The 23857-nt window shown below is 42.4% G+C and overlaps 2 protein-coding genes across 6 annotated transcripts in view; one reads left to right on the forward strand and one right to left on the reverse strand.

Annotated features, from left to right (window-relative positions):
* LOC105248657 (E3 ubiquitin-protein ligase highwire) overlaps positions 1–23857 on the reverse strand; it is a 185950-nt gene that overhangs the window by 158586 nt on the left and 3507 nt on the right. For all 4 annotated transcript variants that reach the window (XM_020026702.2, XM_020026700.2, XM_020026701.2 and 1 more), the window contains exons 10-16: positions 20275–23786; positions 19933–20200; positions 19550–19836; positions 19100–19425; positions 18906–19012; positions 18618–18827; positions 18216–18360 (exon numbers count right to left, since the gene is read on the reverse strand). In XM_020026702.2, the coding sequence (XP_019882261.2) occupies positions 18216–18360; positions 18618–18827; positions 18906–19012; positions 19100–19425; positions 19550–19836; positions 19933–20200; positions 20275–23786 (4855 nt within the window). The remainder of the gene's footprint in view (positions 1–18215; positions 18361–18617; positions 18828–18905; positions 19013–19099; positions 19426–19549; positions 19837–19932; positions 20201–20274; positions 23787–23857) is intronic.
* LOC105248654 lies at positions 423–16144 on the forward strand. 2 transcript variants are annotated; one of them, XM_011253562.3, is made up of 3 exons: positions 423–581; positions 6445–7239; positions 13578–16144. In XM_011253562.3, exons 2-3 carry the CDS (start codon positions 7021–7023, stop codon positions 15000–15002), a joined length of 1644 nt encoding a protein of 547 aa, XP_011251864.2. In that variant the 5' UTR covers positions 423–581; positions 6445–7020; the 3' UTR covers positions 15003–16144. The 2 variants fall into 2 exon arrangements, with proteins under 2 accessions (XP_011251864.2, XP_011251865.2); XM_011253563.3 differs by lacking the exon at positions 423–581 and adding an exon at positions 4153–4415.

Consider the following 23857-nt stretch of genomic DNA (forward strand, 5'->3'; position numbering starts at 1 on the left):
TTCTTCGTCCAGAAAAAAGAAGAATTTATTCTTGAAAAAACGCAATACGTTATTCGATAAAAAGCAAAAAATATAATAAGAGAAAAAATATAACAAATTATTCATCGTGGCATAAATAAAAGACACAAGGCAAACAGCTATTTAGAGAAAAGCATCTGTCAAATGTGCGGGATCGCTCGAATAACGATACGAAATAAACGCGTAACGTATGCAAAGCGGAATCTAAAGATTAAGCGCGCTAATTAAAAAGGCGTTAGGATTTTCGCAAAAGGACGGGGATACGAGGAGGAACAAGAACGAGATGCGCCGCAACGCAGCGGAGATCACACTGAGTGCCTGGTCGAGGGAGGGAAGTTTGCCGAGATCGGTGGGGATGCGTTTTACTCCAGGACGGGAGAGGAGGGGGGGAACGAGCAGCGGGTGGCGTAGGAGAAGAGAAGGCGAGAGAGAGAGGGAAGGTACACTCGTGTCGCGCGATAACCGTCGCCGAGGTGCAAACCAGCCGCGAATTCGAAAGGCGGCCAGTCGCTGTTGGCGCGTCGGTGACGACGCGTCGCTGGTTCACCGGACAGTGGATTAAGGTACATAAGCCTCGTCTCGCGAACGTTTCCGTTCCTCGACCGGAGTGTTTCTGTGCCGCCGCGAGTGACGGAAGGGAGCCAGAGTTGGGGGAAAATATACACTCGATTTAAATTTCATTTAAATAAAATAGTAGGGACGTTCCGATTCGCATAAGATTCTTGATGAAGACGTACTCTAGGTTCCCTGCTGGACAATGATACTTTAACACACTATTAGTCATCGAAACTCGGGTCGATCGGCGACTCTTTTGACGCAGTAGAGCTCCTCGAACATGCAAAATGCATTCGACACGCTCGAGTCTTCCCGAGTCATGTGTCGTCTTCTCAATCGTTGCATAACGCGGCAGCTGCATCACGCATCGGGATATTATACGCCGAGGTTCTAACCGAGAGACTAACGCGAGCGTTTGACGGATCGTAAAATAAGACTCGGTCCATGGCATTGAACCGCGGGGTCGATCGGCCGACCATCAATCGGCGACCACCAGCGTCGTCATTGCGGCCGACCAGAGGAGAAATTCCTTCTTAACGATAGTTGAGTTTATTCCGTGCGGCTCGAGAGAGAGAGAGAGAGAGAGAGAGAGAGAGAGAAAGAGAGAGATACTCGGTTGGATCATCGCGAGACCGTAATACTTGATTTCCCACGTGGCATGGTGCGGGCGTGCTATCTCTCACAACTAGCTGTACAGTCGATTAATCGCTCGTTTCTCACCAGCGACTCTGTCCCGCCCTCGAAGGAAAGCATCCGAGGACGCTCAATTGTCGCGAATGAAACCGACGTCGCGCAAAACGCGCCGATGACAGATGCCCCGATCAAACTTTTACAACGTATATACGGGGAATCTAAAGAATTCATGAACCTCGACACGGAAAAAAACAAAGTTTTTCTTTTTCCCAATTTCTTCCGAAAAATTCGCACACCTTCAACTTGTCATGCGACGAATATCGATCCGAATCGCGAGGAATGCGAAAGTTTGTGTAACAATCGAGGCTCGATCGAGTTCGGTGGTCGAGGCTAATTTCGACGAACCGCGAAATTTCCCGGAGAGAAGAAATTTTGCATTTGCATCCCTCTGAGGGTTTCCGCGTGACAACGTTCAAGTACCCTCGGCTCGCTGGGCTTGCCCTTTCTCGCCTGCTGTTATCTCGAAATTGAAAACAATGCCGCGAGACTAAACATTCCGCTCGGCGTTGCTCTCTGCGTGTTGCATGCATAACGTTACTTGAGTTACGGGCTGCAGGGCCGCAGCGACGCGAGTTTATTCGCTGCATTAAACCGAGAGGAGAAACAATGCGATCTCTGGATGGAGAGAATCAAGTCGCTAAAAATATCGCGAATATTGCGATTGAAAGGAGGAAATTTTTCCACAGTCGCATGATACTTCCAACAATGACTGATCGTGTACCTACATTCAATTTTTCAATCGAAAATCGAACATCGGAGATACCCGCGGTTTCTTTAATCCCAAAAATTTTACATCAACTTCTCTCGAATGTTTATGGTATGAAATGGGAGATTACGATGTGATAAATTGCTCGTTTCCAGCCGCGCTTTTTAATAAATCAATTTCTAAAATATCGTTAAGATTATGCGAAAAATCGATGATCGAACGAGAATTTATCTTCGTTGACGAGCGTAAAGTTCTTTTCATTACGCGACGGATTATTCGATGGGAGAAGGAGGAGAAGGAGGGGCAGGAGGGGGAGGAGGAGAACGAGGGGAAAGGACGGCAGGCACGGAGAAAAATGTGTCATTTAGGAAAAGGCGGTCGAGCACGTTCTCCCTAATGTAGGTTATCGTCGTCGATGCCGATACCAGTCGCGAGTCGCATTAAAAGCGCGCTATCGATAACGGGACCGAGCCAATATTGCGATTTTTCATTCGCGTAGCGAAAAGCGCACCGCCATTCGTTATCGTAACAAACATGGAAATGAGCGAGCTCGCCTCTGCTCTCTGTTCAAACACGATCGTCGGATCGTTGCTGCTATCGCTCGACGTATCGTAAACGTGATTTTATTTTCCGCTCGCGTCAACGCCAACGCTTCGATCCTGAACGCCGCTCCGACTCGTCATCTCGTAAACGTTTGGCCGACGCGAACCGCGAGATCCGCAGCTGCATTCAAATTCAGAAAACAGCGATCGAATGCCGTGAACAGCTGATCGATAAATAAAACTGACCGGGAGAGAGAGGCGTAATTCGTGTTTATCGCTAAAAAAAACATTCCTCTTAATGGATTATTCGAAATTAATACCGCGAAATATAAATATTTAGACAACGATTATCAATGCGAATAACAATTATGTAGGACAAAACAATTGTGCAGAAATTACATATGTGTGCAACTAGTGCTGGCGCACTTTCCGGATGCGACGATTCCATTTTTCCATTAAAAATCGCGCGAAAAAAACAGGCTCGTCGGGATAAAAAAAAGTGATGAAAGTGAGATCGGTGATTTCGACGAAACTTGAAAATGTCACATTTGCTCCGAAATTGCGACTAAAACGCGATCATATACGAAATACACTTCCATGTTCCTATTGAATTAGCTAAACCTAGCAATATCTGGAGGGGAGTTTATCAATAATCGATGCATAGGCCGAGAGAACGCTATGTATTATTACTCTCCCTTGTCCCCCCTCCCCTCTCTCGTTCCCCCCCTTATAATACCACATTAATTCGTCAAGCACGTCATGCGCGCCTCTAATGATGGTCGACTTTATTCAAATCGCATCATTTTAATACGTAAATGATGGGAACGGGGGTCACAATTACCGTTGAAATCCGATTCGAATATTTCCTCTCATTATAATTATATAAACATTTTGCTCGCGGATTGTTATATAATCTTTAAGCTGTTTAGCGAACTATACGATTTACGTGCATTAATACAATTTATATAATGTAATGTAATATAAAAATTTAATATGATATTAACATATTATAATTTATAAACATCAAAATTTATGTAATTTATTTCTAATTTAAAATTTATTTTGAATTTAAAATTTATAATATCAAAATATTACCGATAAATATTGATAATAATCAGATCAATCTTTAATTAAGGCATTATTTTAGCAGTGGAGCATTATTTCCTCCGCTGATAAATCAAGAAGCAAATCCTCCCCACATCTTTGTCGACTTATCGCCGGATTAGCCCTCGTCTGCCGGTCTTTTAATCCGCGAAAAAATTATTCTCCTCTACCCGAAACGTAAACTATCGAGGTGGTGAATCGGCGTCATTCCTCCCTCCGATCCTCGTTTATCGTTATCGCCGTCTGGAAACTGCGAATGCTTCCCCGGGAGGGTGCGGACGATTCTTACAAGTCGCGATGATAAAGCGGATGGGAAAGATAAGACGTTGCCGAAGGAATAAAGGCGAAATGTATTGGAACGGGGGTGTTGAGCGAAGGATCGCTCTTTCTCTCCATCTTTCCTCAAATTGCGTGCAGCAGGGAATCGCATACGATATTCTAGGAGGCGCGAGAAGTCGAACGATTCGTCGCGTGTGTGTGCTATATATATAACATATATATAACATGTATATAACATGTATATAACATGTATATATATGTGTGTCGTCGGTGAATCGACGTGGTATTACGAGCGAGAGGAAGAGTCACGTAATCGGAAACGATTTACTCCCACACGTACCTCACCTCGCACTTTATCGTCCCGTGTCGCGTGTCGAGGAGGCGAGGGAGGAACCGATGGTGGATCGCTATTTATCCATTCCAGACCGTGTTTCTGCGACGATAAATACGCGGCCCGTTCTCCGATTGTCCGCTCTCGGAGTCTCGGAGTCGAGTGTACATGAATATCCATTAATGAGGTGTGTAAATCAGACGGACCGAGACCGTTTAATCGTCCAACCGCGCGAATCCATCGCCGAGAATAATTCGCGTTGCCTCGCCCTCGATTCCGTTATCTTCGTGTTTCCCGGCTTTTTTTTTCTCTTTTTTTCAACACGCGCGCTTTTTCATTCTATTTCGCCGCACTTGTTCGTTATAATACCGGCGGAAAAAAACCGACGTCCGGTGTGAACCCGAAATCGATTAATTAATCTTCGTCGATCGTCGCGACGAGAAAGTAACGACCGTTCGTTGATTGGAAATGATTTACAGATCGATGCAGCGACATACGAGTTTTCTCGCACGATATTATCTCTGTTGTTGAAAACGAACGACATTAACGAGCAAAATAATTAATTCCAAAAGTGTCAAAAAAATTAGTAAACAAATTTCTATGAAATATATCATTTTTCTTACGTATACAAATGTATGTCAATATCTTACACTTAAAATTATTTTTTAAATATAATTTAACATACTTTTTTTTAATATAATTAAACTACTCATAAATTAATAAGATAATATACATAGAATAAATATCGAAAACTTGAGAATATATTGCATTTTTAACGATCAAGAAACTGAGTTATAATTTTTCCCGAGTTTAGTTGAATATCTTTAATTTCTTGTAATTATTTTAATTAATCCAACGAGCAATTAGCTTAGTAAGAGCGTCACGCGTTAATAGCGAGGTATTTCTTTATTGCTACTAAAAGTAAAGCAAAAACGAAGTAAGTGAAAAACGGAAGACCGGAAGAAATTTCGAGCAGTCGTTGGAAGGACTCGATCGTAAAGGGAAATTCTTCTCAAATCCTTTGAGTGAAACTGCCTTTCATTCACGACGCTCTTTTCACGTCTATCGATCCTACCCGCTTCTATCATGTGCCATTTCACTTTTTTGTTGCTCTCTGAATAGACCAAACTTTACCTCACTGAAAAACGAAGATATCAAAGATACATTTCGTTGGCCATCTATATATATGACAGCAGTTTCCTAAATTATATGCGCTATTTGCTGATGGAAATGTCGCTTTATATCCAAGATTTCGAGATGAAATGATATTATATCTGCTATCACCTCACAATGCAAGATTAATGTTTGACGATAAAAATTTCAAACTTGATAATATGTCTTAAAATTGAGAAAATTTTTTTATTTTCTCATTACTTGTCATTTCTGATTTAAAATCAATATTTAAAAATGTTCAAAATTTAAATTATTTTTACATGCTTTTCAATTCATCTCATGTCAGTTATATTTCAATCTATTCTAATGCATTTTAAAAAATAATATTAATTTTGAATATCCCGTCACTCGTATTATTTTTCTTGAAACACAAATTTAAATTTGTTTTCAGTCAAGTTTGGAGTTAAAGAGTCAGCCAAATAAGACTACTTCCTCTCGTTTCGTCGAGAAGCGATCGCGAATAACCGAGAAGCGAAATGCGAAAAGTTTACAGTAACGGCAGATTGACACATTTGTACGATAAACAAAACCACGTCATGTCATGAGCGAGAGCATTTTGATAACGCAAGAATGTAGGCACGATTAGTCACGCAACGATACACAGTGGGAGAGGTAACCGGGTGACAGATCGCGGATTATCATCATTGCATATATTGCGAGCTGTCATTTAGCGCAGTGTAATGTCGTGTGACACTTTCAACGGTTCTACACGTCGTTCGCGTACGATCGAGTGTGATAACGCGACGTAATATTTATCATCTTGGGAGAAATAAAGGGAAATGTTACTACTCGTTATCACTTATCGAATGACATGTCGTATCTTTTCGATAAATCGTGAACTAATTTACGCGGTGTGAAAAGACTCCAGATAAATTTAATCGAGAGAAAAATCCGAAGAATATTGTACGACAACTTATAAAATTGTCAGTCGTGTTAAGAATAAGATATACAAAAAAAATGCTAAAGATATCGGTAAAAGTTTGATGGAGGAGGCAGAGGAAATTTTAGGGTGGGAAGATTTCTTAATTTCTCTATCCTTACAGAAGGACGATCGTTTCCAGAGGACCGAGATCGAAGAGAGGAGGGATTCCGGTGCGATGTTCGAAAACGTTGTGCGCTGTCACCGACAAAATTGGATCGCACCACCATCGTCGCAGCGAAAGTACGAAAGGGCGTCGAGACGAATGTCGTAGTAGAAGACGATCCCACGAATCGGCGATTCGAATGAGCTTCCTGGGAGGATACCTTATGTCGGACGTCGTCGTCGACCTCGTCGAGAAACATGAATTCAGCGGGAGACAGGGCGCAGATTATAACCGCGCGCAGAATCACGTAATATTGCATGGCGTGTGTCACGTGTCGCGATAACAAGGTCGAGATAACTTTCCTTGGTGCAAGCGGGATTAGTCGGTGCAGGCGGCGATTTAATCGCGCGTTGAGTTAACGCGATCGAGGAAACCACCGGCGACCATAACTCGACGACGCGGATCTAAAGCAGCCAAGAGTCATGTCGAGACGACCTCGCGGTCGGCTCGACGCGGAATCATCGCCTGGCGCCAGCTTGGCATAAAACAGCCGGCTGATAGAGGCCAAGGAAGAAGAGGGGACCCTTTGAGCGTATGAAGGCAGAAGGAGAGAGAGGCGGGGGCGAGGGAGCGAGCGAGAGGCGCAAAATGGGAGCAACGAGATACGTGTTAGGCAGCGCGATCTTGGGCCTGTTTTGGAGCAGCTTACTCAAGGGTGTCCTGACCAACTCCAGCACCAGCAGGTGCGACTACCCGCCCTGTTCCTGCGACCACTACGGCCGGTTGACCTGCGACTGCAAGGACGAGGGAGAGGTAGGTTCGCCACAAGCCCGATATCCCCGACAAGCATTCGCGTTAGAATCGATTTTCGATTGAATCTCTCTCTCTCTCTCGATACCGCGAGGAGGTCGAGGGAAGATAGCGGGCGAGGAAAAAATCGCTCAACGCTATCGCCAACATAGATCTAGGCACGTATCTTCCAGCTCTCAGAGACAAGAAGGTATATTCTCTTCTCTCGAGACTGCTTATCGTATTTAACCCGACTCCCTTTCTCTCTTCAACACGAACGAAAAGATGTAACCCGATCTTGAATTCATACAATGACCTCGCACACACGTTCTCGACTTTACTTTTATATTAATGAGAGAGAGAGAGAGAGAGAGAGAGAAAATAACAGCGCGGTTAAAAAAAAATTATTATCTTCTACGTACATGAATATTTTAATATTCGTCTACTTTATTTTACGCACGTTATTCTCGTATTTTAACCGTATTTCTCTTTTTTATACAGAAGAGGGAAAACCTACGATATCAATAAATTTCTGTAAAATCTTATATAAAGCCGCATTTTCATGGGGGTTTATTTTTCAGTAGAGTTGTTCGAGATCTCAGGGTCGGGTTTCTAAGGCCAACTCGGTCTCTTTTCACCGCGATTTCGTTTCGACGATCGTCGTCTCCGATCTTCCTCACTACCCTTCTACTTCGAATCATCCAACGAATGATGGGAAGGGTATGCGCTCTCTCAACAACGAGAATTCATGCGGAAACCGCGGCGGGATTAGCTATCGCTATCGCACGAAAAATCTCAGACAATGCGACATGGGGCTCTGTCTGGCAGTCCTTTGTTCCGCAGGGGGACGTTATTCCATTTGCGAATTACCCGACGAGGAGATAAAGAGGCGGTATCGCGGGTAAGCCTGGCGAAATCGTAAAATCCGATCTCTCTCTCCCGCGGGCCGTAGTCAAAAAAAAAAGGACGAGAGAAAAAGAGAGAGAGAGAGAGAGAGAGAGAGAGAGAAGAGAGGGAAGATGTTTCCTCGCGATCTCTCTTGATGTGACGTCCCGTATCGCCTAAGGTTGCGACGCCAACAAAGATCGAGATAAAGCAGTAATCGCGTGTCCCGAGATTCCATCGAGGGCGGCTCCACCGCCCTACATAACAAAGGGAAGACAATGTCTCAGAGTTGCCGAAGGAAGAAAAAGAGAGAGGGTAGAAGGGACGATCAGGAACGAGCCTCTAATCTCCCGAGGGTGCCAACCGCGACGAGGGGGTGGAGAAGGGGAATCTTCATAAATTAGAGTGTGTTTACATAAATCGGTAGGAGGGCAGGGAGGGGGCAGACAGGTAGATGGATGCGCGAGAAAGGATAGAGATCCGTTGTTTCGTTTTTTATCCCCCGTGGCGGATATCACCCCTTCCCGAGCGAGGGGTGAAAAAAAGGGCGAGCGATCCCCCGGCGATCCTGGTGATCACGCGAGCCGCTCGCACGTTCGTTTCTTCCGTGGCGAGTTTCCCCGGCACTTCCGGCCATCCGCGATATTAAAGGATAGACAGAGAGAGCGTCTGCCCCTATAGGTGCTACAACTAAGCCGAATGATTCATAATCGCAACACGATATCGCGATAAACCGAGAGAGCTCGGAGGACTCGGTGGCGCGTCGAGACCGGAAGTCGTTGGTTTTCGTTAAATCGAATCGAATAGCGCGAGCTGGGAGATGTACGACGCGGTAACGCGACTACTATCGCTCTTTCATCGCCGCCGCTGCTGCTGAATTTATCGAATAAATTTGGAGAAATTCCTCCTCTCGCGCTGACGAGACTTTGAAATTCGACTTGGCCAAAGTCTCGCTCCTCTTTCGGACCTTCCCGTCTTTTTCCGTCGCGATAAAAAGCGCGGGAGGACGATAAGAAAATAATGAATGCGCGACTCGGAGAGAGGGCGGGGGGGATACATGAATATATATCACGCTCGACGATTACAGGAGGAGATAAAACAATCAGGCCTGTTACTGCAATTAAAGTCCCTCTCGCGCGTTATTTGATTTAAAATTCCTGAGATTTTATCAGTTTCACACGCGGGAATAATTCCGGATAACGTAAACGAGTCTCGCGTACCGTCACCGCAAAATTTCATCGGAAAGCCCGAGCACCGAGAGCAAATATTTCGCGATGCGAAACGACGTCGCGTTTTAATTGCGCGGGCCCCAAACGAGGAGGGGGAGGTAACGTCACCGCGTGTCCTCGCGAGAGGACATTATTGTCCGCGATAAAGCGGATTCTCTCTCTCGTTCGCGGCGAATGTCTCGTTGACCGTAAACCCGATCCGTAAAATCGGGAAGCGTGACAAAACGACCGGGAAAAAGAGAAGCAGGCTTTTACGAAAGGTGCGTCATTCCTATTGACGTTGTTACGTCCTCCTGATAAGCATGGCAAAAAATAGAATCACGCGTGGACTTAATCACCGAGCGGAAGATATAACGCGGATTGTAAGAAAGAAACTTGGCGTACTGAAACCTGATAAGGAATATAAATCGCACGAAACGGGATTGAATTTCTGTTGGCGGGCTAATTGCTCGAGAACGTGCTGCCCATTCATCATCGATGATACGTCACGTGTGTAAAGTGAACTCATAATTATAGCAAAACGAAGGATGTACGAGGGCAAAATGCATTTTTGATGTTAAGGAATATTTTAACGTATTTTCGATTCGTATTTTAAAAGCGATCGAAATTTATAATCGCGAAAAATTTTTACAAAATGCAAAATAGTCGTGATAAAATTTTTACAAAATGCAAAATAGTCGTGACAAAATTTTTATTATTAAAAAATAATAATAAATAAAATAATAAATTTTATAAAAACTGTTGTAAAATATTTTACAAAAAAAAATTATAAATAACAGCATACGAGTACATGATAAAAAACAAAAGTACTTTGTAAAATCAAGTTTGTCAAATTTTTAATTAGTAATCGTTTAATATATTTCTTGCGAAAATATTTTCACAAAGAATGTGATTTGGAAGAATTTTAATGTATCTTTAAAAAAATGCACATTCCAAATATAAACATTACTAGATTAAACAGAACTGAAAAACAGAGATGCATTTGAAAACATCAAGTTTATTATTAATAGTCGCAATTAATTTATGCGTTTATTGCCGATTTGAACACTTTGTGCAACAACAGAAGGGGGAAGAAAGGAAGAGGTACCGAGGTCTTTGGTGGCGACCTGAATAAGTGACGACGAGCGTAAATAATTGAGAGTGCCTTTTAGCGAACGCGACTTTAAACCCGCTCGCTTGGCCGTAATAAGCGAGACGGCGGAATAAGACACGAAACGGCGAAAGAAAGGGACCTCACCCCGGTCAGGGGTGTAAAAGTAACGGCCGTAAGAAGTACCGTTGGGGAAGCGTAAGGGTGCCACTTACGGGAAAGAGGCTCGCGGTTATGAAAATACTCGGGGAAATGGAAAAACGCTGCTACGACAGTTCATGTGCACTCGTGCAGGCTGAATTGCCGTCAAGGGTAAAAATGCGCGCTTAAGTAAATGGCAACAATCGCTCCCCGGAATAGCATCGATAGTAATAAGCCAATGGTAATAAAGCGCGATCGTGTGCGTACGAGAGAAAATTGATAAAGTGCTCTGTTTGCGCGCGTAAAGACACTCCATTAAGCTCCGTTTCCATGATAAATCGAATCGTTGCCCTCGTGCATGTGCGCGAAATTAAAACGTTAATTAAAACGTAATAACCACGTATTATCGATGAAATCTATCGCGATTAACTAACATCGGTGTGAAATAATTGATCGAGGCTAATCGATAATTTTCCCTCTCATATTTGGAGTAATTAAGGGATCTGGGTATCGGGGGTGCAATTTTCGAGCAACGCGAGGACTTTGACGAAAGAAAGCTGCCACGGGTAAAACTGTTACACATAAATTCTTTATGGATCGTAAAAGAGCTTTTATTTCCATTTCCGTGGCACTGTGCCACTTTCCGTTTGCTGCCTCGTTTCCGGTCTCCGAGTCGAGGGTTTCCTTTTTTTCTCCCTCTCTTCCTTTCGCAAATCCGACACAATCGCGTGTTTTCCCGATAAACTTAATCCCGCTCGTTAAACCAATCTGATTTTCATTCTCATTCTCCGCGTAACGATCGTCTTTTTATCGTTCAATTAAGAACGCGTAAGACACGTTCGATTACCGTCATCGATATTAGATCAATCTCGCAATCTCTCGCGAATTATCGCTCGAAATCACCTCGCAGATTAGCCCGCAAATTTGCAGCGGGGAAAATGTCACGGGACGAACAACTGTGGGCAAAAAAGCCTGGGAACTAGTTCCGAGAGACGAACTAACGTGTCCTCGAGTTTAATTCCCGGCGGGAATCGTTTCCCCGGTAATCGACGACCGCGCGAAAAAGGACATGGAGTTAGACGTGACGCGTGAAAACGTTTCACGAGAAGAAAGTCCATATCTATGGAGAAAAATTGCAGACAGCGAGAGAGAGAGGAAGAGAGAAAAAAATAGAGAGAAAAATAGAGAAAGCAAAAGCGTGACTAAAGCAGAAAGTACGAGCGGAATAAAGGCGCGTTGTTTGCGAAGGTCGGAAAAAAAAATCATCGCTTCGTCTTCTTTCTGGTTCTTGCAGCTTTTTTACGTGAGCGCGTCGAATCCTCGTGAAGGAAAATTCAAATGTCCATCGGGATCACGCAGAGTTACGATTCGATTTCTCTGCCGCAACCTACCTCTGCTCCATCTACTTATGAATTTTATGTGGTGCACGTCGAGAGCATTTCGACGATGGATAAGCCATCGCGAGGAACCAATTACATTTCTCGATGCGAGCGTCTCGGGAGATGCGATGTCGAATTTTCCGTAGGAAGCATTTTTCCGAGGACAATTTTCGTTTCTTCTCATTTTTTTTATTTTTTTATTTTTTTTTCGAAATGGCTGAGACTCTAATAATTCTCCCATTGTCTCCCTAGGGCAATCCTAAACAAAGGCGACACATTTTTTCAAATGCAATATTGTTGCACGAAGAAGCGTAAAACTTGAGTTAGTTTCGAGATAAATCTCCACCCCCGCAACACGTAAATTTCCCAGGCGAAACGTGCGAGCGATAAAAGTGGAGTCTCGTTTCGGATAGACAGGTAACGTCGGTTAATAATCTCAGCTCGACGTCGAGCGTCCAAAAGTAGCCGCGAACAATGGGGGAGAAAACAAAAGAGGAGGGAGTTCTCAAACAGAAGCAGGAAGGGACGAATGAGGCAAGACCTTAATGCGTAAGAACGACAGAGCCTGAAAAAGAATAATATAAAGGCCCTCCTCTCTTTTTCACGTCGCGCCTTTTTATTTCTGTCCTCTATTTTTACCATTCAACAGACACTTTGTCTCGCATATCTTTCCGCGTTGTTTCATCGCGATTCGATGACATAGAGAGATCGTGCCTCCAGTTTCTCATTCTTCGCTTTTTTCAAAAGGCATGTTTAGTGAAAATTTATTTCAACGCGACGTCGTAAAATGATTCGAAAGACAATGATGATGATTGTATCAGTCCTGAAGTCGTGAGCTCTCACAAAGTCAAAGAGTGTTATCTGTTTCAGAATAAATGGAATCTATTAGACGGAAAAGTGCGATAATTAATTAAAGAGCTAGCTTTGATATCTCGTAGTAAATCGAATTTTATCGAGATATTTCGACGTTGCAACGAAAGTTGCAGCTGTCACGAATAAATGAGGCAAACTCATCGCAAATAACGCATCATATGGGCAGCTCGATGTAAATTATCGAGCGTAAACAACTGATGAGAAAAAATATCGATTAAATAAGGGGGAATAAATCTGTGCAGCACATTGCCTCTCGATAGAGGGCGAGACAGAAATGACGACTACGATATGTCATGAAATTAAGCTGTCGGCCCTTCCTCCATGATTATGATAACGACATTATTCGCGATAATTAGCGAGACTGAGAGCGCACGTCACGAATAATTAGGATAGTTAGACCTGTAATTACGGCTATTCGACCTCTATTAGGGCTCTCCCTCTCGGTACATTGCGTTGCAGCAAATTGCTATGATTCTTCCTTCTTGAGGGAAATACATCAAAAATTAATCTACCGGCGAGAAAACCTTATTATCTCGACTCTGAAAAGCCCTGATTCCAAAAGTGTTTTATTTCTTGTTGGTAATTTTAGATTAAAAATGATTCGAGATGGTCGATACGATCCTGCTTATATATGACGCGTATTCTAGAACAAATTTAAAGATAATTACACTTTCCCTTCTCCTCTCTATATAAAAGATAAATATAAAAGATATGTAGATATATATATCGCGTGATATCGAAATAAAAGATCGTTTCAACTTGCAGGAATTGATCCTGACGACAGAAGGGGACAGACGGCTGAGTCCTCACACCAGCAGGATAATGGTGAGCAACTGCTCGTCCGTGATACTTGCAAACTCGAGCCTGGCGTCGATGGTCGGGTTACGCTCGGTGGATCTGATTAACGTGGCGAATCTGTCTCTGGTCAAACAGAGCTTCGAGCTGTCACCGCACAGCACGCGCACGCGAATCTCCGTGCGGAACAGCAGCATCGACGTGATGCCGAGCTTCGTGTTCCGCGGCGACGTCGAGGCGATCACATTCGAGAACGTGCGGATCGGCCAGCTGAGTGCCTTCTCGTTCGCCAACCTGCTTCACACGGACACTCTGCGACTGGCGAATTGCCGCGTCGAGACGACGGAGGCGCAGGCCTTCAAGAAATTCGACGTCGGTTATCTGCACGTGATCGGCGGCAGTTTCGGCGATCAGTTGCCGAGTCGTACCATGAACGACATCGAGGTGTACCACAAGTTCATGCTGGACGGCGTGAAGATGGGCGTCGTAAGAAGCAACGCCTTTATCGTGAGGAGTCCGCGCACGGTGGCGATACAGAACTGCGCGATCGAGAGCCTGGAGAGCGAGGCGTTCGACGTGACGGCGCGTGGCGCCGTCATCATCAAGAACAACACCTTCAGTAGCATCGGCGTGGGCGCTTTCCTGGGTATTCGCGCGGATCGCGAGATCAGGTCACCGCCGCCATCGTCATCGTCGTCATCGTCGTCATCATCGTCGTCGTCATCATCGTCGTCGTCATCGTCATCGTCGCTAGTCCACGGCCTCATTTTCAAGAACAACAGTGTCACTAGCTTCGAGGAGGGCTCGCTCATGTTCGACCGCGTGAGTTTCCGGCCGGAGCTCGACAGTCTACTCGTCGCTCAGGCCTGTGACTGCCAGATGTTACCTGTCTGGAAGAATAACGTGCTCAATTACACGAGCGTTTACTCGCGGTTCTACGTGAGGCAAAACTCGCTTGTGCCGCCCCCGCTGTCGCAGTCTCAAGAACCCATCAACGAGACGCCGGAGACCTTCCTGTGTCTGGACGGTGGACTGGATGGGGTACCAACGAGCTTCGTCGATTACGAGACGAGTCACTGCTCGCTCGGCGGGTCCATGCTCGTTCTCATTCTAATCATCGTAGGTGCCGTTCTCGCCCTGTTGGCGAGTATCTGCCTGATCGTCTGGTGCTGCCGAAGACGCCGGCGGAACAACAGGAAGAAATGGATCAGCGTGCCCACTAACGCGCCCGACGTGGTCTCCAAGAAGAACGGCGTGATCGGCAGAGAAGCGGCAACGTCCGGCACGCCAGTTGACAGCAGGATAACCATGGTGGTGCCGGACGGCAGGTTGTACCGGGAGACAGAGTTTCACGTGATCGTCGAGAAGGCCGAGCCGCTTACGACCGAGTTGTAACGAGACGCCCCGGGCGGCTCGACGGCCAGGCCCGCGATCGTCGCTCCAGTTGAAGAGGAACTCGAGTGGGTAGAAACGTCGAGTCGCTTTCGAGTGTACAAGCTGTGAAAGACGCTGTGAACGGTGAAGGTGAAAAAAAGGACCTCTGTTGTTAGGAGAAAAGGACCTCTTTCCGAGGCTCTGAGGGAGATTCTCTCTTCGGATTTAAATCGTACATAGATTGTGTAAATCGTTGCTGCTTGGGGAATAATAGAACGCAAAGCGCAGTCCCGAATCTTCATCCTTATCCCCTCCCCACGTCATGTTCTTCTATTTTTAATTTAATCGATTATGTCTCCTCTAGTACAATACAGTTCGTAAGCTTCCATTCACATATCACGAGCGGTCGCCGATTATCCGTCGCGCGTTCTTTTCATTCCTCTGCTGAACCGTCCTTTCTCCCGAAGGCGGTCACGTTCCTCCGCGGCGATTAAAAAGTTTTCCAGAACGAGTCACGCGGATTCGGGTGATCGGTCACCGCTGTTAGTTAAGTTTATCATTAAAATAACTTTGGAGAGAAAGAAGGAGAGAGGGAGAGCCCGTATCGTAGGGGACGAAGCAAGATTAGAAAGCAAGAAAGAGAATGAAAGGAGTATAACTCGTGTAGAGAAAATCCTAAACTCGCTGTCTTGCGTAAGATACGCGATTGGACCGACCTTTCGCATTTCTCGTCGTTTTAAGTTCACCGATCGATAACGATAGCGCGCGGTTATCGTGAAATTACGTATTAGTGAGCGTTGGAGCGAAAATGGGACGGTATCGAAGGACCAAAAAAATGGAATAACCGCTTATTCGAATAGCTGTGCCATTCCTGGAGTGACGTTAAACACGATTCGTGTCCACTCCATAGAAACCCTGATCTCGAGAGAGGGGAAGAAAGTGAAACGGACGGAACTCTTCGCGCTAAGTTTTCATATCAAAATCGTTCCCGAAACTCGTTTTTTATAGACAAGATTGGATAGTGATGTAACAAGTTATTGGACAAAAATAAACTGGCAGGATCAATTTATCGAGATAAGAGAGATATTCCATATCTCATACCAGTGGCGGATTTACAAGTTAGATAGTTCATATCGCTTCGCGAATTACATGTAACGCGTGTAATTTTTTCTCAATTAAAAATTTATTTATAAATAATTTTTATTCTAAATTATTTATAAATATTATTTATAATTATAATTATTTATAAACAATATACTTTAATTAAAATTAATTAAAATATTACTTGCATTAATTAAAATAAAACTTGTACTTTTTTAAACAGATTTTTTCTTTTGTTAAGAATAAATATAAAAATACCCGTTATTTTTAAATTTTTAAAGTTTTATGGAAGAGCCTACAAGGGATATTAATACAGGTGTCTGAAAATGTAGATCCGTCATTGTTTCGCAGGCACTTTTGAGGAAAGCGAAATTCGCCAGACAGTAAACTAAAAGTGAGTTAATCTTTATCCGCGTCGTGCTGTAAACTTTTCTGTCTCGTTATCATATTGTCTTATTAATGTCGATGTGTATTTATTTTTAGCAAGCTATTTGCTATAAAAAACTTGGCAATAAAAATTGTTGTTACTGTTATCATCATAATTTACACTTAATCTTAAGTACGTTTCTCTGTAATCAATGCATCGAGATATAGATCCACGAAATTTGCCGTATGTTAATAATGTAAGAAATGTGGTAGAAAATTTCAGCGAGACCATTTTGTAAAATCAAACGAAAACTTATTTCGAGTGTATATCCCGTTGTATACTTCGATACAGTTTAATCTGCGTATAACGAGAACACTTTTAAGGAACCCGATTACGAGCGAACATACCCCTAGATTATAATGATGAAAATAAATAAACCTCTTATCCCTTTTCCCTTTTCGATTAAAAGGAGGCGAGTACATCGCGACATTGAACTAATAATATTTTGATAATCGTAAAAAGACACTTCGCCAATTGCAGAAAAAAAATAAAGCTTATCAGAGAAACTGTAATATATCGTATCGGCAGAGTTGATTTATTAAACAGAAAGCCCAAGCAACTCGGAGCACTTGAAGACTTGAAGATAAGCGACGTTTCTTTGCGCTCTTTTCGAGCGCATGAAAGAGCAGAATTGAGCCTCGGGAAACTTTTTGTGCCTCTTATGCTCGATACCTTGAATTATCAAGGTGGGTCTTATTAGCATCCGCGTATTGAACGATCCAAGTCTAATACATCGCAACATGTGCAAACTGTATGCGCAGGTATGTATGTGTGTGTACATGCGCAATTATACCGTTGTAGTGAACAGAATCAGTTTGTATAATGTTATATATATAGTTATAATTATCGCGAGACTGTGATATATAACGACAGCTGCCGACTATATAATTTGTTTCGCATTGAACGATCAAAAAAATACAATAAAGAGAATACCAATAATATTGACTAATCATATTAAGACTCTAATCAAGGATAAACACATGTGCTAATGTTCCTTCAACTGGTACGTATATTATATATTATTTAATTTTTATTCGCGAAATTTAATTAATATTAATTTATCGCATTTGTATTTCAAAGATAATAACGAATCAAATTGTTGCACTTATATAATTGCAACGACTAAAATTCCACTCGGCCGCAAACCAGAAATTACGCGTAAATTTCTTATGCGTTTACGCGTGTATTGCTGAACACACAATATGTCACTGTGTGTAATTAGAGAGATAACGCATCAGATATTTATACAGTTTTGTGACCTATTTGCCATGGCCTTGTTGATATAACTCATATAATGCCATAACGAATAAATAAAATATCATTCCATCACAATTTTTCTCAAGATAAAAAAAGAAACCGTCAGAGATTGATATGACTGATTGTAAGTAAAACATGTAAAATTATCTATGCACAATATAAATGGACAATAATAACAATATCGACAACTTTTTATATTATAATTAAAAATAACTATTTTCTTATAATATAATATGTATTGCTACATTGTTATATTATAATATGTTACATTTACTCTATTTTTTTCTTATATTATAATTAAAAATAACTTTAAAAATTAAAAATTAAAAACTATTGAAAATTATTGTATATATTATTTAATTGTTTAAAAAAATTTATTTTTAAATTTTAAATTTTCCTTTAAAACGGTTTCTTTTTTTCAATAATACTGTATAATGTTAGGTACTTACCTGTACGGGAGCACACCATCCAAAGCCTGTGAAACTGTGGGGGGCGACGCGAGTGCGAATCCTCGTCCGAGTAAAGCCGAATGTACAGAGAAAATCCTCTTTGCCGTTTCCTGCATCGATTCCAAGTCCTCTTCCACCTCTTCCACTGAAAATTGTAATACCGCATAGATCAGTTTTTTTTTTATAAAAAGTTATGTTACACTTTTTACACAATTAAAATATAATAAGGAATTACAATTTTTTTTCGAAACGATATTTTTCAAGGATGAACCAAAATTAGAGACATGATCATATATCATGTGTCATAATATTTTAAAAAATATTCTCATAATATTGTATTCATACTTATTAGCTTATTAATATGTATGTAATAGAAATTTCTCTCAATCATATTATGCTTACAAGATACTGAAGGCAACAGTAAATTTTTCTTCATAAGACTTGCAGCACACGCTCCACCAAGAAAAGATAACTCGATTTCTAAATTCTTTAGACCATGGCCGGATGTAATCCAATCGTAACCGATAACTAAGCATTTGAAGCCATATGTAATGGAGCTTTCATTTTTCATATAATCAGATGCAGTTTCCAAAGAAAATACCACTTCATTTCCTAAACACAGTAAATAATTTATTAATAATTTACTGCAGTTTGCATCATATTTTTAGTAAATGCTGGATATAAACGTACCTGGTAATACAACAGCGTTTTGAGGCCATTGACTTTGAACATTGCTCAATTTATGCAATACTGGCCAATACAGAGGAGCATCTTCGTTCGTAATATTTACAATTGTCCTGTAAAAACAAAAATTAAACTTAAGTATCAAAAATGTGCACACAATATGCTTATATATTATAAAAGTTTGAAAGTATTATATTTACCCAGCTGAGGAATTCAGGATTATATTTGGTATATAAAGCTGCAAATAGTCTTCGGGTTGCGATGTTCCACACTCTGGTGTAAATTCGACAGTCAGCCATTTTACTGTTTCCGGAAAAGTAATTTTGTAATACGACACTGTCGCCGGTTTATAAGGATGTTCGCTCTCTAGCCAAGTATAATGATGACTAGTGGTAATTGGAGGAGCAAAGTGTGATTGAGTTTCGCTGTCTTGGGATATTTGAGACGCTCCCATCGTAGATAGTAAATTTAGAGCTGCGATGTGTGGCAACATCTCTTGTATTAATGTAAGGATTTGCACGCTGCTCTAAAAAACACAGAAGAAAATAATTTATATTATATACTTTTTTGTCAAACTTATTTAAATGTTATTTAAAAATCGAAAAAGTTTATAGTTTATATATTTGAAAGAAAGTTTCAAAGGCACTTACTCTAGGATCTGATGTAGCCAAGGGACTAATATGTGCCATTACTAGTGGCAAAAGAGTCGTTACAAAAGCAGCGTTACCAAGGACTTCATTAGCTATTACTTCCTCTGCTCTTTCTCTCGCCAGAGAAAAAATTTCATTTGATCGTTGAATGATTGTTGCAGTCATAGCAAGGGTACATTTTCTCGCCTGTACTTCCGCCATAGCTTTATTCGTGTGTTGCCCATCGGAATCTTGCGGATTCGAATAATATAAAATATGTGGTATTTGACCTCTAGTTTGTGTTGTGCCTGCAAAAGCATTACACATAGCATATTATAATTCAGATATTACATGATATTATATATTTTTTTAAAACATAAGCATGTGCAATATTTTAAACACACCATTAAAACTCAGGGAACAAGCTGTAAACGTAAACGTTGTACCATCCGCTCCTTTGACAACGCTCAAACCACCATCACCATTACTAGTACGTCCTCCACGATTCCGTAATCTAATAGCATATTTAATATTTTCTTTTATAAGAACTGGTTTATCAAACTTTAATTCTACTATATCATTAACACAGTCATCTGGTCCAAAGGAGCCTCTTGTAAAATCTAAGCTGCTCCAACGCTGAGTATGCGATGGATCGTTACCAGTATTATTTTGCTATAATAAAATAATAAATACACTGTATAATTCGAACATACAAGAATAATAGAATATTTATATGTTACACTTACATCATCTAGCAATTCCAATTCGTAATCATATACTCCTGCACCTCCATAAATACCAACACCGGCTATAAGGATGCCTGGTCTATCAACAGAAAAACAGATAGCATCCGGAGAACCGTTACCCGTATTCCACGATCTTGATTGATTTGTTCTCGTGAATCTCGACGGTGTGGTATACATAAGCCTACCGCAAGCCGCTTGCAGTTCGTCTTCGTTTCCGCTCGATTGCGCGGCCAATTCGGCGATGACTCGCGCCAATAGATAACAGCAATGAAGAACCAATTCCGGCAGAGATTGAGTCTTTTCTCTACAAAGACTTCTCTTGATCGGTATTAATATCAGATCCAGTAGTCTGTCGAGTACTTCGCGGAACGACCAATTCAAGATTTCCTTGCTAGCGCTTTCTACTTGGGACTTGTAGCTGATTTGTTCGACCAAAATCGGATATTGATGGGTCTCTGTAGAATTCATCATAAGCAGACCGGCATTGTCGGATGGGCTGAGCTGCCGTTTTACGCTGTCGCTGCTATCCATGATGTTGCTCAAAATAGGAAATGTACACCTGAGTCGTATCGCCGAATTGCACAACGAGGCTAGCACGGCGGAGAGAAGACGATCCTTCGTAGTTGTACCTTGTTCTTTATCGATCTCCGATAATAATTCGCACAAGCACGTCCATTTGAGATACGCAGTAGGATAAAATGCATGATAACAAGCTACAAACGTCTTGTGACATTCGTCCAATATATTGTTCGTCATCTTATTTCCCAAGGTACTATTGGAATTCTTATTCGATCGCGTTTTCCCTTTAGTCTTTAGAGTGATCGGCAAGGAATCGGACAAGATTTGACGCAATAACGCCCGTACTTCACCTATACATTCCGCTAGACGCACCGATTCGGGAGGACTCTTTTTTACAACATGATTAGGATAAATTTCATTGGTATACGTTCTGAGTAATCTTAGACTAGCTTTACTTATGTACACTAACCGCTCCATCTCGAGCAACGCGTGAGTCGATGACGCGATATGAACAGCCGCGTCGGCCAGTGATGCCTTCAATGTATTCCAGCTCCATTGAAGAAGAGATATCAAGGACTGGAAACATTCCTTTGTAACAGTTCTACTGAATTCTCTCTTCAAAACGTAGATTGGTTCAATTTGATCTCTCTGTCTGTTCGATGTTTGATTTTCAGGTGTGACAATACGATATAGCAATTGCGGAATTTGACCGGCATTGACATCGGTGCCGTTGTTAGATCTTTTAGACGATTTAAAATAAAACATCACCTGATCCTCGGCCGTGACCATTCCTTGCCCACCGGAACCGCAATCGCTGGAAGGTCCGCCGACTTTAGCCCATGCCACGTACCACCTGTTTGCTTGCAAGGAAATCGGTTCGTCAAACAGAATTGAATATTTCTGTCTTGGTCCGCATTCGTATGGGATCTCTTCTGTCTCCGCGAGAAGCTCCCCGTCGTTCTCTTGATCTCCGCCATCAATTCCGATATCAAAGAGCTTTATCTTCGCGGTATATTCACCTCGACCGCCAAATAAACCATATCCTCCTAATATAATGTCTGTATCTGGCATAAATCTAATCGCTTCGATCGAATGAGCGGAATAACCCCATCCTCCGCCATGACTTTCAAATCTGCTGACGGTAGCGTAATCTTCGCGGCTGTAAACCTTGCCGTGTGTTGATTGATTACATTCGTTTTCTTCGACTATCGATAAGTTCTCATCCTGAGCCTGCGTCAATGTATCCAAGCAAGCTAATAAATGCATCGCTGCTTGAGAACGCGTTACGAAACAAGTCGAAACAACCGGGAGCGCCAAGCCTGGATTGAGTATAGATGCTTCCAAACTGGGTATCGTCCGAGTTTCTGTAGATGTTATATTGTACAAGCTTATCTCGTTATTCACCGAATTGAAAGTCCAAATAACGTTGTATAAAGGATCCAAACACGCTGCACAGTTGCTGAAATCGACCTGATCCGCGCCGTTATAACTGTTGCACGTACCGTCGCGTTTACTTATCACCAAACTCTTGAAAGAATTCGCGTGCTCGTTTTGATGAGGTATTAAAATAATGCAATTCTTATTCGCCATAACGGTACTTCTCGTCAAACTGATGGAATTAATTTCATCTATCTTAACGTAAGTTTGATCCCCGGCGGCGCCGATCCACGTCGCCCGTCTACCCCATCGAGGACCGATATTTGGAACTACATTTGGAAAACTATGCCATGGTTGAGACCGATCGGCGCGACGATTTACCTGGGAACTAACATTCGTAGATTCATTTTGGTCGTTCCACCAATTCATGCCGAGTTGTCCCTTTTGATACGCGCCGAAAGTGTAAACTTCGCCCTTGGACGTGAGTATAACGGTATGATTGCTCCCAGAAGCTACTTGGGTAGCAATAGTTGGCAACTTAACTTGAACCGGTCCCGCATGCGCCACTAAATCCCCGACGCCTAACTGACCGTATATGTTACTACCAAACGTGTACACTTCTCCGTTTTGCAAAAGTAACACTGTATGATGTAAACCGCAAGATACTTGAATCACGGGACTCTCGCTGGGAATGGGAACTCTGGCCGGTGATATACTGGCAATTCTCGCAGCGTCTCCCCGCTCCACATCGCTACCGCCGACGCCTTCTTCGGCCGCGAGATTACCGCTCAATCCCAATGCAACTCTTTCCAGAAATCCTTTTTGCGCGATACTGGAGCCGGCGATACGTTGATTATTCGAGCTTTTGATTTTTACTCCATATTTAACGGTACTCGGTCCTGCTTTGCTTCTTTGCCGTTGCTTTATCTCGCCCAATCGTCTCTGCAAATATTCGCGAAAGTTGGAGCCCGATAAGCCATTGCTGCAACTTTTTCTCGCACACGTGCGGCAACATCCGCATTCCGCGCATCCGCTATCTCCTTCTCCGCATCCGCACTCTTGGCCAGGATTTCGATCGGGGCGTATACTACTCAAGCATGATATACTGTAGCCGGTACATTCTCTGCATATCGTGCAAACCATGCAAACACGATGCCTCCATTGATGTTGCCCTGGTTGGCACATGCCTCTCGTTTCTTCCCAATCTTCTGCAGGATCCACATTTTCTTCTTCCGCTATTATCAGTTCATCTTCCCCTGTGCCCATCTCCATTGCAACCACTGACATTTCTTTGTTCACGGTATGCACTGTCGCCGAGTCGCGACCACACTGTCCTTTATTATTTATACCAAAAGTATATAAATGTCCTTTATTTGTTAATGCAGCGGCATGAGCTTTCCCTAACGATACGCGAACTATACACACGTCTCTTAAATCGGTAACTAATCCCGTTACTGGATCGCTATGTAGTGTATCTTTGCCAAACATTAATAGAGAGCCGTCTTTCGTGACTAAAGCGGTAGATCCGTTATTGCAAGCGGCGTCAACGATAAACTGGCCTTCTACTTTTGCCATTTTCTTTGGTTTTACCGGTTTTGGTTGCCTACGAGCTTTATCTAAAATAAAATGAATAATTATAATAATTTTTATCATTATAAAATAAGTTATTTCTTTATACAACAATAAC

Source organism: Camponotus floridanus, unplaced genomic scaffold, assembly GCF_003227725.1.
Source record: "Camponotus floridanus strain SB8 unplaced genomic scaffold, Cflo_v7.5 scaffold72, whole genome shotgun sequence".
Taxonomy (NCBI): Eukaryota; Metazoa; Arthropoda; class Insecta; order Hymenoptera; family Formicidae; genus Camponotus; species Camponotus floridanus.